General features: G+C 36.6%; 1 protein-coding gene across 1 annotated transcript; it reads right to left on the bottom strand.

The window, feature by feature from the left end:
* Positions 1 to 9,151: 9,151 nt before the first annotated feature.
* On the bottom strand, positions 9,152 to 11,710 carry LOC141678007 (3-ketoacyl-CoA synthase 20-like). Its single transcript, XM_074484186.1, has 2 exons — positions 10,669 to 11,710; positions 9,152 to 10,082 (listed from the first exon to the last, which is right to left on the bottom strand). The coding sequence occupies exons 1-2, from the start codon at positions 11,431 to 11,433 to the stop codon at positions 9,300 to 9,302; spliced, it is 1,548 nt and encodes a 515-aa protein (XP_074340287.1). The 5' UTR covers positions 11,434 to 11,710; the 3' UTR covers positions 9,152 to 9,299.
* Between the last annotated feature and the right edge of the window lie 318 nt (positions 11,711 to 12,028).

The raw sequence follows: 12,028 nt of genomic DNA, 5'->3' as shown, positions 1-12,028 counted from the left end.
GTCCAAAAATGTTTCTTGTGAAATTGAGGGGTAAAAGACTTTATATAGTCGTTGAGAGTCTAGGAATTAGGGTAGAATTGGGAGACTTGGTGGGAAAGTCTCCTCATCTGATTGGACTTTGGAGTCCTAGAAAGTAAAAATTAGTTTACTTCTGAAATTAGGTTGCTTGGAGGCTACTTCTTGTAGAAGTAGTTCCTTATTTGAACACATTTATTGGGCTGTTTAATTAACATCTTCATTAATTAAGAAATTAATAAATAATCAGGATTTTGGGCCTCATCAATCAGGCTTTTCCCTTAGACCAAATCAGGTCTAATTAGTGAGACATTAATTCCGTTATAAGGGTTATATTTATTTCCTATCATTTGTCCCCCAACTTTTAAGAAATTTACTTGAGGTTTCGTAGAATTTAAGTTATTTCATGCCCGTACAGGGTATCGTTTTTTAGCGTACAGTGTAGAGCGACCTACACATTTATAACGATTTGCCTTATTTGAGGCTTCAAGATATTTTCTGGAATTTTCATAATTTTCCATACTCATTTTTGTACCTATTTTTATTTTTAGGAATTTTCTGGCATTTTTTCCTTAATTTTTGGGGATTATCTCGTACTCACGGGTATTTTTTTCAATTTTTCCTAATATTTCAGGGATTTTTCTTAAATTGTTAGGAATTTTTTCGTACCTCCGAATATTGTTTCTTAATTTTTCCTAATATTTCAGGTATTTTTCCTAATTTTTTATAAAAATTTTCGTACCTCCGAATATTTTTTCATAATTTTTTAGAATTTTTTACGTACCTTCTGATATTTTTTCGTAATTTTTTAGAAATATTTCTGTACCCCCAATTATTTTTTCGTAATTTTATAGGAATTTTTTTTTACCTCGAGATATTTTTTGTACTTGTGCAAACTATAGGGACCATTTTATAAATTTCAAAACTTCAGGACGGATTTCGTAAAGCTTGTGTAACTTGGGGTACCGAGTTGCACTTTGCAATTAAAGTCCATCTCTCCACGAAGAGGACTGGTCGAATATTTTTTCCCTCTTTTTTAAAAATTATTAATATTATTTATTTCATTCAATAATATTATTGAATAATATAAGCCCCATACGAGGAGTGTCCAACCTAGATAAAATTTTATACAGTCCATCCAGATAAAATATTTTCCGAATAATAGCCCAAATGGGGTAAAAAATTCTCGAATAAAATTCAACTCCGATAAAAATTTTCTGAATAATAGCCCAAGTCGGGTTAAAAAAATCTCGAATAAAATTCAATTCATAGCCCAAACTGGGTTAAAAATCTCGAATAAAATTCAACTCAGGTAAAATGTTTCCGAGTAATAGCCCAAAATCTGTTAAAATGTCTCGAATCAAATTCAATTTGGATAAAAAAAATCGAATAATAGCCCAAACTGGGTTAAAAAATATTGAATAAAGTCCAATCCGAATTTTAATATTATTATTACTAATACTATGTTTCCTTAATTATACTTATTATTAAAATAATAAGTATGTTTCTGGTAGAGGGGACCCCAGCCTTATAAACTTAAACATGTTTCTCCTCGACTTCAACCAGCCCTGATCGAATTATGTGCATATTAGCTCTGGTCGTACTGAATTCGACCAGGATCATTCACGACAAGAATCTTAGTCGAGTTTTGTTTTTAATTCCAAAATTGCATCCTGGCCCGTTCGACCGAGATTCATCGATGGCTTTTTTGGTCAGGAGTCCTGACCCCTTAGACCAGGATTCTGATCGAATTATGGGCATTTTCAATACTCTGGTCATGGGTTTTTGATCAGGTATCCTGACCCCTTAGAACCTGAATCCTATAACTTTAGATCGAGAATCTTGACCCCTTGGACCAGGATTCTGATTTCTTAGACCCCAAATCCTAAATCTTTAGATCGGGAATCCCGAATTGCGATTTACAAGTCTTTCAACAACCATAACTTTTTGCTCGTTGTCCCGATTTGAGCTTATAATATATCGAATCAAAGCTTATTCCGAGATCTAACTTAAAATCACATTCTCCTCTTCCCACTTGCAATCCTTAATTCTTTAATTGGATGGAATCATGGATCTATGAGTGTTCGCTTGGAAAAAAATGTGCCTTCTCCTAGTCTTTAATTCGATGGAATGTGGAGCCTTCTATTCGGTGGGATATGGCATCTATGAGCCTTATATCTAGTTCATCTGACTAAGTGTGATGTCCTACTTGGATGCTTGATTTAATTAAACCTTGAGGTTTAAAGTGTGCAAGTCTAAATTCCTCATTTTGTTTAAAAAATTTCAAGCTTGTAGGAGCCTCATCCTAATACTATTCTTGACTAGATGTGGACCTTCGAAATATGGGATTCGGCCTTCCTTTCTTCCCAAATCTGGGTGCATTAATATTTTGAGGAGTGATTCCCCTTATCAACAAAATCATTCTTTTACTTCTTGCGTTATAGGAAATTCATTTCCAATCCTCGACAATTCCGATGTTAGCTTAATTAAATTTAAAGCATATGTCATGTCTTCTTCATTTTTCTCGGACTCAAAGGCCTCAACCCTTGGGATGAAGTGATTCTAAAGGGCATCCCAATCTTAGCTTTGTAGGTTAACAAGAATGACGAATCTCTTGCATTTACTTTATAAGTGGCACGATTCAACCATGATATGGGAAGTAGATAGTCCGCCAAAGTATTTCTCAAATATTTGGTCCTCTTCTTCGGTCCATCAAGGACTATTCATATGGCCGCTTCGGCTTGCTCATTAATTTAGATAATCATGAAGTAGGAATAAAAGTTATTCTCCTCGTAATTGTTTATTTTTATAAATCCTTGTTGTTGAACTGATGTCCATCATCCGTCACTAGCATTGATGGAAGTCCATATTCGTGTATCACACTTTCTCACGGGAATTGTGTTACTTGCTTGGTGGTTATTATAGCTATGTGATTAGCATCAATCCACCTCATGAAGTAACTTAAGATTATTATCAGGAACTACCTTTGGGTGTTGGCTATGTGCGTGCTTCAGGCATCCATCATATTTTCTTCTCATTATCTTTGTCATCATCCATCATCTACGACCAATACAATCCAAATAGGCTATGTTTGAGTGACAGCCTTTCCCCTCTAGCGTAGCTCATGGTTCTTCTCATGTACTTCCTTCAAGGCTAATTCTATTTTTTGGGGTTTCGGGCACTTCAAGTAGGGAATCACTAACTACTTCTTGTATAAAGTCCTTGCAATCAAATTGAGCTTCAAAGCTTTTTCCAGTATTTGTCATGCTTTAATGGCATTATCGAGTCACTGACTAGTTTCGAGATGAGTATCCTTGGAAACAAGTCCTCACACATATCGGTGCTATCAATTTTGTATTAGTTTTTGGGTCTTCGAGACTTAGAACTAAAAACTTCCCGTGTAACTTTCTATCTCCCGAGCAACGGCCTTCATGCTTTCCTCCCTCAGAATGTATCATTCATTAAATTAAATCATGGCTTCACAAGTCGCTCAAATTTTGTTGTTGTCTAATGCTTTTCTTTAATTTCCCCATTTACTTGAGAAATCACCAACACTGACTCTCCATGGACTTTGAGGTTCTTGACCCTCGAGGTTTCAGCTAAGCCAATTCCGGCTACCAAGGCCCCATATTTATCTTTATCGGTCCTTATTTGAGAAATCCAATGTCAAGACAAACACTATTATAGATCCATCAAGATCTTGCAACACTCATTTTTCTTGCAACACTCATTTTTATTTTTGATGATCCATTTAAATGGAACGCAATAATCTTTTAGTATCATCTCTTTCAATTGTTTACCTGTTTGCTTGCCCTCATGGGGTATCTATTCTTGCCCCGACTTCTTGGTTGTTAATGGGCCATTCAACCATGAAATCAGTCAAATCTTGAATCTTAAACATGGTACGGGTTGATACCAAATTCACCAGGCTCATTTGTCGACTTAAAAAACATTCCACTAGCCTCACGGATGTGTATTATGCCTCTCGGGGGCTAGTTTTTCAAGATTTAATCTTGCATATTTGAAAATATAGTGCAATTTTCTCATGTCGTGGTCATGGCTAATGCGAACTTTTCAATACTGAAGTTGTTCACACAAAACTTCACTCTCTTAGTAAATGGGATTTTGAACCTCTATGTATTTTCGCATATGGACTAATCTTAATTAAAAAATGGAGTTCTACATGTATAGATTCAGTACTTTTCAGGGTGTTCTGGTCATCTGCTTCTTCAATTTCTCAAAGATTGCTTGGCTTTTATCAGTCGATAAAGAGTCCCCTTTCTTTAAATCTTGTGAAGAAAGGAAAACACTTGTCACTGGATTTAGAGATGAACCTTTCCTAAATTGCGCTCTTTAGTTTCTCTATGTTCGTAATGAAACATGAGGGTTCCATAACCAGGATAACTTGAATCTTATCAACATCGGCCTTGATTCCCTTCTCAAAGATTATATGGCCCAAAAAATTTCAGATCCTACCTCAAAGGCACACATTGTACGATTTAACATTATCTTGCGGTGTCTCGACACTTCAAAAGCCTCTCGGAGGTGTTTCACATATTTTACGTTGCCTAGTCTTTTAATTCTATTATATCGTAGACTGTCATGATCTTTCAATAAAGATGCTCAAAAACTTTTATTTTCCAGCCTTCGGAATGTCGTCCTGATTATCAACTTCTCGTTTTAAGGTTCCTTGGCCACTAATGGAAAAAGTCCTCTTTATTTCAATCATCGTACATTGGTTTGGATCAATATAAAGTTTATGATTAATCAACTCAAGATCAAATTTGGGCTTGTCAGTCGCTATCCATGCGAACACATTGCTACTTTTTTGTAAGAAAGCAATCAATTTTCCCTTCAAGAGCTCTTGAAGCGAGGTTCAAAGATAAGTAACCTTATTTCATTTTTCAAGTGATAAAGTGATAAGAATCAGATCCGCTGTTGGCTTTCCTCATTACTTATCGGTCTCTAGGTTTGTAGGAGAACTTTCATCAGGCCTTTAACGTGGCTACATATCATAAAATATAAGTTGGCAATTACTAACTCCCATCTACCAAGAATCTTTCAGAGTTTTATATCATAGTGTGATGACTAACGGGTCTTCATGGAGGAACTTCAACCCTTTCAAATCATAATCATAAAAATTGGTGGCAATTTTTATTAGCGCTCGTTATGGTGTATTACCTCTCGGGCACAAGCTTTCATTGAGCTTTTTGAAGTCTCGTATGTCGTCAGTCTTCTAAAGATCATATCGATAACCGAACCTCGGGGTTGCGCATTTTTTGAAGTTTCTTGATCTCCTCTTTTATTCTTTATAATCTTTCATTCTATTACTTTCTTCACCATCTTGGTGAACCTGTTTGGTATTCCTCTCCAGATTAACTTAATTTTATTTCTAAGCGGTCGGCAATTGTCGGTGTCCTCTTCTTAAAATCTTGAATACAAATTTTTATTCCTCTTTTCAGGGTTGGCGCGTAGTGGCTTTGGTCATCGACCATCTTCATCTTTCTCAATTTTCATTAAGATTTGGCTTCTTGGGGCATTAAAACGTGCATACTTAGTAAACTTCGGTTCTCTATTGTTCTTTCTCGGGGGAGACTTGGAGTCTCCATCAGGGATACTTATACTTAGCATCACACTCTTGACCCTTCTATTTCTTCTAGTTGTTACCTTCATCCCCTCTTATTGGAGGCCGAATTCTTCTTCATGTTTATTTTTGCGTTGACATACTCCCTTTCCTACTTTTGCAACTTGTGTATATTTTTTAGATGGGTTTTGGCCATTGACAACTTAAATTTGATATCCAAGGCTCCTTTTTAGGTGATCATTGACATTTTATCATCCAAGTCTGTGGCGCTAAAGGGTTTTCTTTAAATTGGTCCAGGTCGTATAAAGATTCCTTATATCCTCATTTTATATTCATTGGAGATGCAGAACTCTTCTCAAGCACTCTCGCACCATCGTTGAGTCATGCCCCTCGGGGTTTAAGGACACGTCGTGCACTTTATAGAATCGTGCATCAAATGTTGTATTAGAATGTTTGAGAATTTCCTTATGTGGTTAGCCGAATTACCGACTCCATCATATGCTCATATGGGGGTTTCTTCAACTTTCTTAAAATATAGGTATTCATAAATCTCTCTCATGGAGAGATATGTTGGATCATTCAGATATACAAAGGGCATCAAATCTTTGGGATCAACCTTTAGAATTTCCATCTTTCTTATTCGTGGAAGGCCGTTCAAGCCAACTATATCCGGGAATCGACCATCGAGGCTCCAGGGCTTTTAATTTTAGCAAGTAGTTGAGTTTGTTATTTTCTTTTCCTCCATTAAATCACAAGTTTTATGAGCCGAAAATCTCTCTTCATCATCCTAAGCTTTTATTCCTTGAGGCCTTTAAGGCTTGGAAAATCCTCTTTTGGTCGGTTACATCCTAGGCGTCACCTTCTTAGAGTGACATCCTTATCACTTTAGATTTGATCATCCTCAGTATAGGGACTGGAATAATCATAAAGTTGATCATTGATGGGTTTCAATCCTTGAATATAAAGTGATGTGTAGCCTTTTCACAGTCGATGTTGAATTCCTCCTCCTTGGTTATAATCTTTGAACCCATATCTCGGATCATCCATGGTTCGGGAAAGGAGAACATTGGTAGAAAGCTGTGTCCCTTGAGGCGTGCTAGAGCTAAGGTCTCAAGTACCATATGAAATTGTTGATTTGACCCTTGAACTTGAGGATTTTATCTTTCAAATTTGGGTATCTTGAATCATCCCTTCAGGTTGAGATCGGGTTTTTGCCTAACGCATCTTCAAATTTGTTAAATCTAGCTAATCTGCTCCTCATGGGCTCGAATTCTTTTTCGCAATGGTTTGGGGAATCATCCCTTCGCACCCTCGAGAATTAGAACGTATTCTGACAACAGACTATTTGCTTGGTCGTCTCTTTCTTGGCTTGGTCTCGTTATCAGATGGACAATCACTGTCCTAGGTATTGGGAGTAGAAAATCTAAGACTCTTTTATGAATGGGGCTCAACCCTTACAAATATAGGAATTCGTACCTTTAATGCGATTGACGCTGAAGTTTACGCTGAAGTTTACAAGTAAAATAAATAGGTGCATAACTAGAAATATAACTAGATTTATAAGTAATATTAGTTAAAAAATAAAGTATACGGTGAAATTTTATAATTACACTTGTTTCGATTTCTTTTAACTACATAATTTAAAAATAGTTATTTATTATATTTTAATCTGTGTTTCGCACATATTATAAGGTTTAATTTTATGTAAATAATAACTTGATATTATTTTTAATATCGGACCCGTATTTCGCACGGACTACCAACTAGTATATATATATATTTATAAATAACAAAGTCGCAATAAATACTAAATAAAATTATTTTGATTGCAATTGAAAGTGAAATTTTGTAATGTATTTTAATAGCTTATTTTATTGTTTTCAAAATATATTTTTAAAGCTGCCATTGAATCGGTTGGTGCCATTGGTTCTCTTGGAGGCAGGGCGATAGATTAAGATTAGGCGGTAAGCGAAGGAAATGTAGGGCTTAGGGTAGTGAGTGAGCCTTATCATAAAGTCAGGGCGGAAATCCAGGAGTTTGCTGCTCAAAACCGGACAACTCATAAACTAAAGGGGCAGCTGGACACACTCCCTAAAGAACAAGTGCTATTTCGCCCCTTTACGTTTTTGTTATCTCCCCCGTCAATAGATCCGCAGAGATTAGCGAGTGGGGACTTTCGAGTGCGCGATCATGACATGACTCGAGGAATAAGTCCCGATTAACTCCGTGCCAACAGCCGCGCTAAGACGGGGGGAAGATCCATGGCCCCTCTTCATTCTCTACAGGGTTCCAAATCTTTCTTCAACCCTCTGCCGAGCTCTACCCTGCCCGCATTTCCTTTAGAAGGGCTACCCTTCCTCTTGATCTGATGAACGAAGAGAAAGATCTTTTTTTATGACATCCACTTATCGATCCCGGCCTAGAAAAGCGACCCGCGTTCGTCTTTATTTCGAACGGCTTCTGAACATATTATTTGTTTGTAATGTATTTTAATAGCTTATTTTATTTTTTTCAAAATATATTTATAAAATTTATATTGAAATAAAAATTAAGAACCCGATTTTATTATTTTACACAATACCCCAATTGTTTTGGCCGTAAACTAATACAACCCACTCATCAACTAAGACAACCACAAACACGTAGGCTTTGGAGGAAAGCTCGGGAAGTTGAATTTAGTCGCGACAACACAAGACAGTACCTCGGAATTCATATCAGACAAGTCATTTTTCAAAAGGTGCCTATTTTAATACCTAATTAAAAATATTATATTTTCTATTTTTTCCTTTTCATATTATTTTTTTAGTATTTTTATACTCCAATAATTGATATTCCAATATGCCAATTTCAATAATTTAAAATGAAAAATGTAAAATGTAAAATGTAAGTATAATATAGATAGCATATTTTATATAGAACACCAAAAATGTAGTTGATACTACTTTATAAATACTAATTTTGACACCCCAAGTTGGTAACTCCGGCCAACCTAGTTGATACTCCAGTCCAAGCCAATGGAGTCAAGGTTGACACCCCTTTACATACCATGTATTGAAGATGATCTTACAAGCCATCTTCTCCTTCACGAAATAGGGTGGAGTATTCAAGTCCGGGCCAACAAACTCTCGTTGTTGAATTCATCAATTGCTGTCCCAATTACTATGCGACACAAATGACAGAATTTGATTCAGATGAATGAAAACTGCAGTCCACTGTTATGTTCACACCTACTTTTTTCTGGCATTTATTTCCAAGTTCGGTGACCGAGTCACTGGAAGACCCGTAGATATAGCGCGTCGTGGGTTTTTTTTTTTTGGTTACAAACAGGCATTTACAAGTAAGGCATTTACAAACCGATTTCAAATCATTCATGGTTTTTTCAAATTTGGTTGAGGATAGATTCAGCTCAAAAAACAATGTAGTGTCATGATAACGCACGCTCGTGATGATACGTATTTTGAGGTGAATCTATCCTTAACTAATTTTCAAACATACGTTATTGTTACTTAGCACTGAAAAAATCATCAAGATTATTCCATACAGAGACATGTATTCACAAATCAAATTAGCAGCAAATCAATATGAAATAACCGTTTATATTGATTACTAATCCTAAAATCGACATTGATCACACAAAATTTTTTACATATCAAATAAATAAATATCAATCACACGGTATGAGAAGTAGCAGCAGTTTTGTTCAAGAAGTCATTTGTGTAACTCTAGGGACATGCACCGGAAAGTCATCAATTTCATCAGTCCAAGGATTCTTTTCCTTAGCAGGATTGATGGTCCTCATGGCTCGCCAGACCGCGCTGTTGCACTTGAAACCCGATCCGAATGCAATCTGCCAGGTCCGATCGCCCTTTCGGATCCTCCCTTTAGCCTCCATATATGCCAATTCATACCACAACGAGCTACTAGAAGTGTTACCAAACCTGTACAGCGTCATTCTTGAAGGCTCCATGTGCCATTCTTTAAGTTCAAGATTCTTCTCTAACTCGTCTAATACAGCCCTTCCTCCAGCATGAATGCAGAAATGTTCGAACGCTAGCTTAAAATCTGGAATGTAGGGCTTGATCTTGAATTTAAAGATTTTTCTAGCGGTTAATGTTGCAAAAAATAAAATTTGTTCGGACATTGGAAGGACTAAGGGCCCTAGAGTCGTGATGTTGGTTTTCAAGGCCTCCCCTGCCACGGCCATCAAGTCTTTTGATAACGACACACCAATTTTGTTGTCTTTATCCTCTTTTTGGAACACACAGTCGTAGCATCTGTCATCAGCACCTTTGTGAGTGCGTACAGTGTGGACGAGCTGATATTTTGAACGACCAACATCAGATGCTCTGTTAGAAAGGAGAATTGCAGCTCCACCCATCCGGAAGAGGCAGTTGGAGACAAGCATTGACCTGTCGTTACCAAGATACCAGTTCAATGTTATGTTTTCCATGCTTACAACAAGGGCATAGGAGTTTGGTTGCACCTGCAGAAATAATAAAATGAGATTGTTTATTAGCAATCACAATGAAAAAAGTTATAACCAAATTGTACATACGAAATTATAATAAAAGTAGTGCTACATGCAAAAAATTTGGTACAAAATGATGTGTCACATGAAGTGTGATATTTTAATTGGATTGATGTGAATACAGAGACACATTCCAATCAATACATAGCACAAGTCCATGTTTTGAAACATTTTGTATACAATTTTGTGATATTTTACTATGGACGGACAAAAAGAAGAATTTTCAAAGTTTCAATTTCTGGGATTTTATTGGGACAGTTCTGGAGATTTCGAAACACCTGTTTCAAGTAGCCTTACGTACTCGGTACTACTAACTTCCAGTTCTTGCCAAATGAGAAAACGAAATAAGATGTTGCACGTACGGTTCGATTTGACATTAACTAAACTATTCAAATTAATTGCTACAGGCGAGCTGAGTTTTTGAAGAGGTCACTTAAATACACGTACACTGGGACAGATATTCCAAAAAACATCACCTAAACACACATTCAATATCGTCAAAGAAACATAGAAGATAACGTGTATGTAGTATAAAACTAACCTGCAAAAGTTGTTTGGCGAGATCTATAGAAATTAGGCCAGCACTGCAACCCATACCACCAAGATTATAGCTCAAAATGTTACCTCTAAGCTTGTAATGATTCACAACCATAGACGAAAGTGAAGGTGTCGGATTAAACAAACTACAGTTGACAATAAGAACACCTATGTCCTTGGCCTTCACGCCTGTTTTCGCCAGAAGCTCGTCGATCGCCCCAAACATGACCATCTCTGCCTCTTTTCGGGCCTCAGCCATGCTTAAATTAGGAGGCACTTCCAAAACTGCTTCCGGAAAATACGTCTTCTGACCTAACCCTGATCTCTCAACTATCTTTTTCTGAAATGCCAAGTTCTCTTCCGTGAAGCTTCCATTCTGCACCGATCTTTTTATGAATAGCTCTTTTGTGCACATTCGCGCAGGCTCGGGTTTGTAACATGCGAAGTCAAGTAGGTAGACCTTTTGAGGACGCCTCATGAAGTAAAGTTTCGCTATAAATACTATTAAAGCAGAGCATATTACGACTGTCACAAGATTGAATTTAAGGTGGTTCCATATTTGTACAAAATCTTGTACAGAAAATGTCGAAAGATGAACGGAAATAACAGCTAGTAATGGAATCAGAAGAAGATACATGACGTTTGAAATTAAGTAGTGGTAACCAAGTTTCACATACTTGAGTTTAATCGACAAGAGGAAATTCGGCATGGTGTTTGTATTGTTTCTCGAAATTTGGGGTTCCGAAAGGGGCATAGTTTTGACAACCATTGTCTTAAAATAGGTGTAGATCTAGACAAGACAAGTTAAAAATGAAGGGGACAAGAAGAAAAGGGTTGAAGTGTGTAGGGGGAGTTTTAGTTCCTGATTGTGCTTGAAAATAAAAGATGAAGATTCAAAGGAAGATTGAGATGATTTGGGAATGAAGGAGAGTGATAGAATTTAAAGGAAAGGGGAGAAGAGGTAAGGGTGGTGCAACTACCACCAACGAACTTTAATAGGCTGGAGAGCCTGCATGGCATTCAATTCTCTGGTAGGGCAACTACAACTGTTGCGTGGTTCAAATCTGCAATGTTTAATATTTTATAGTAGTTTACATGTGTTTGTAAAATTGCTAAGTGTTTGCTCTTCTTCGTAGCTTCCATTCACCAAAGAGATAGAGAACACAACAATATAACTTGCTGATTTTTACTTCTAAATTCAGCTAATTTCCCTATAACAAAATCCAGGGTAAACCCCGATGTGGTAATGGACGATCTAATAAGTTATTGGCGATACTTTTTTTCGTTTGATATATAGTCCATCTCAATTATACACGCTAATAGTCAAACATTAATTTTATCTCTCATAAAATTAATTAAGACCT

Source organism: Apium graveolens, chromosome 8, assembly GCF_009905375.1.
Source record: "Apium graveolens cultivar Ventura chromosome 8, ASM990537v1, whole genome shotgun sequence".
NCBI lineage: Eukaryota > Viridiplantae > Streptophyta > Magnoliopsida > Apiales > Apiaceae > Apium > Apium graveolens.
The sequence above is the reverse complement of the archived record's forward strand: the minus strand, read 5'-3'. Positions and strand labels throughout refer to the sequence as shown.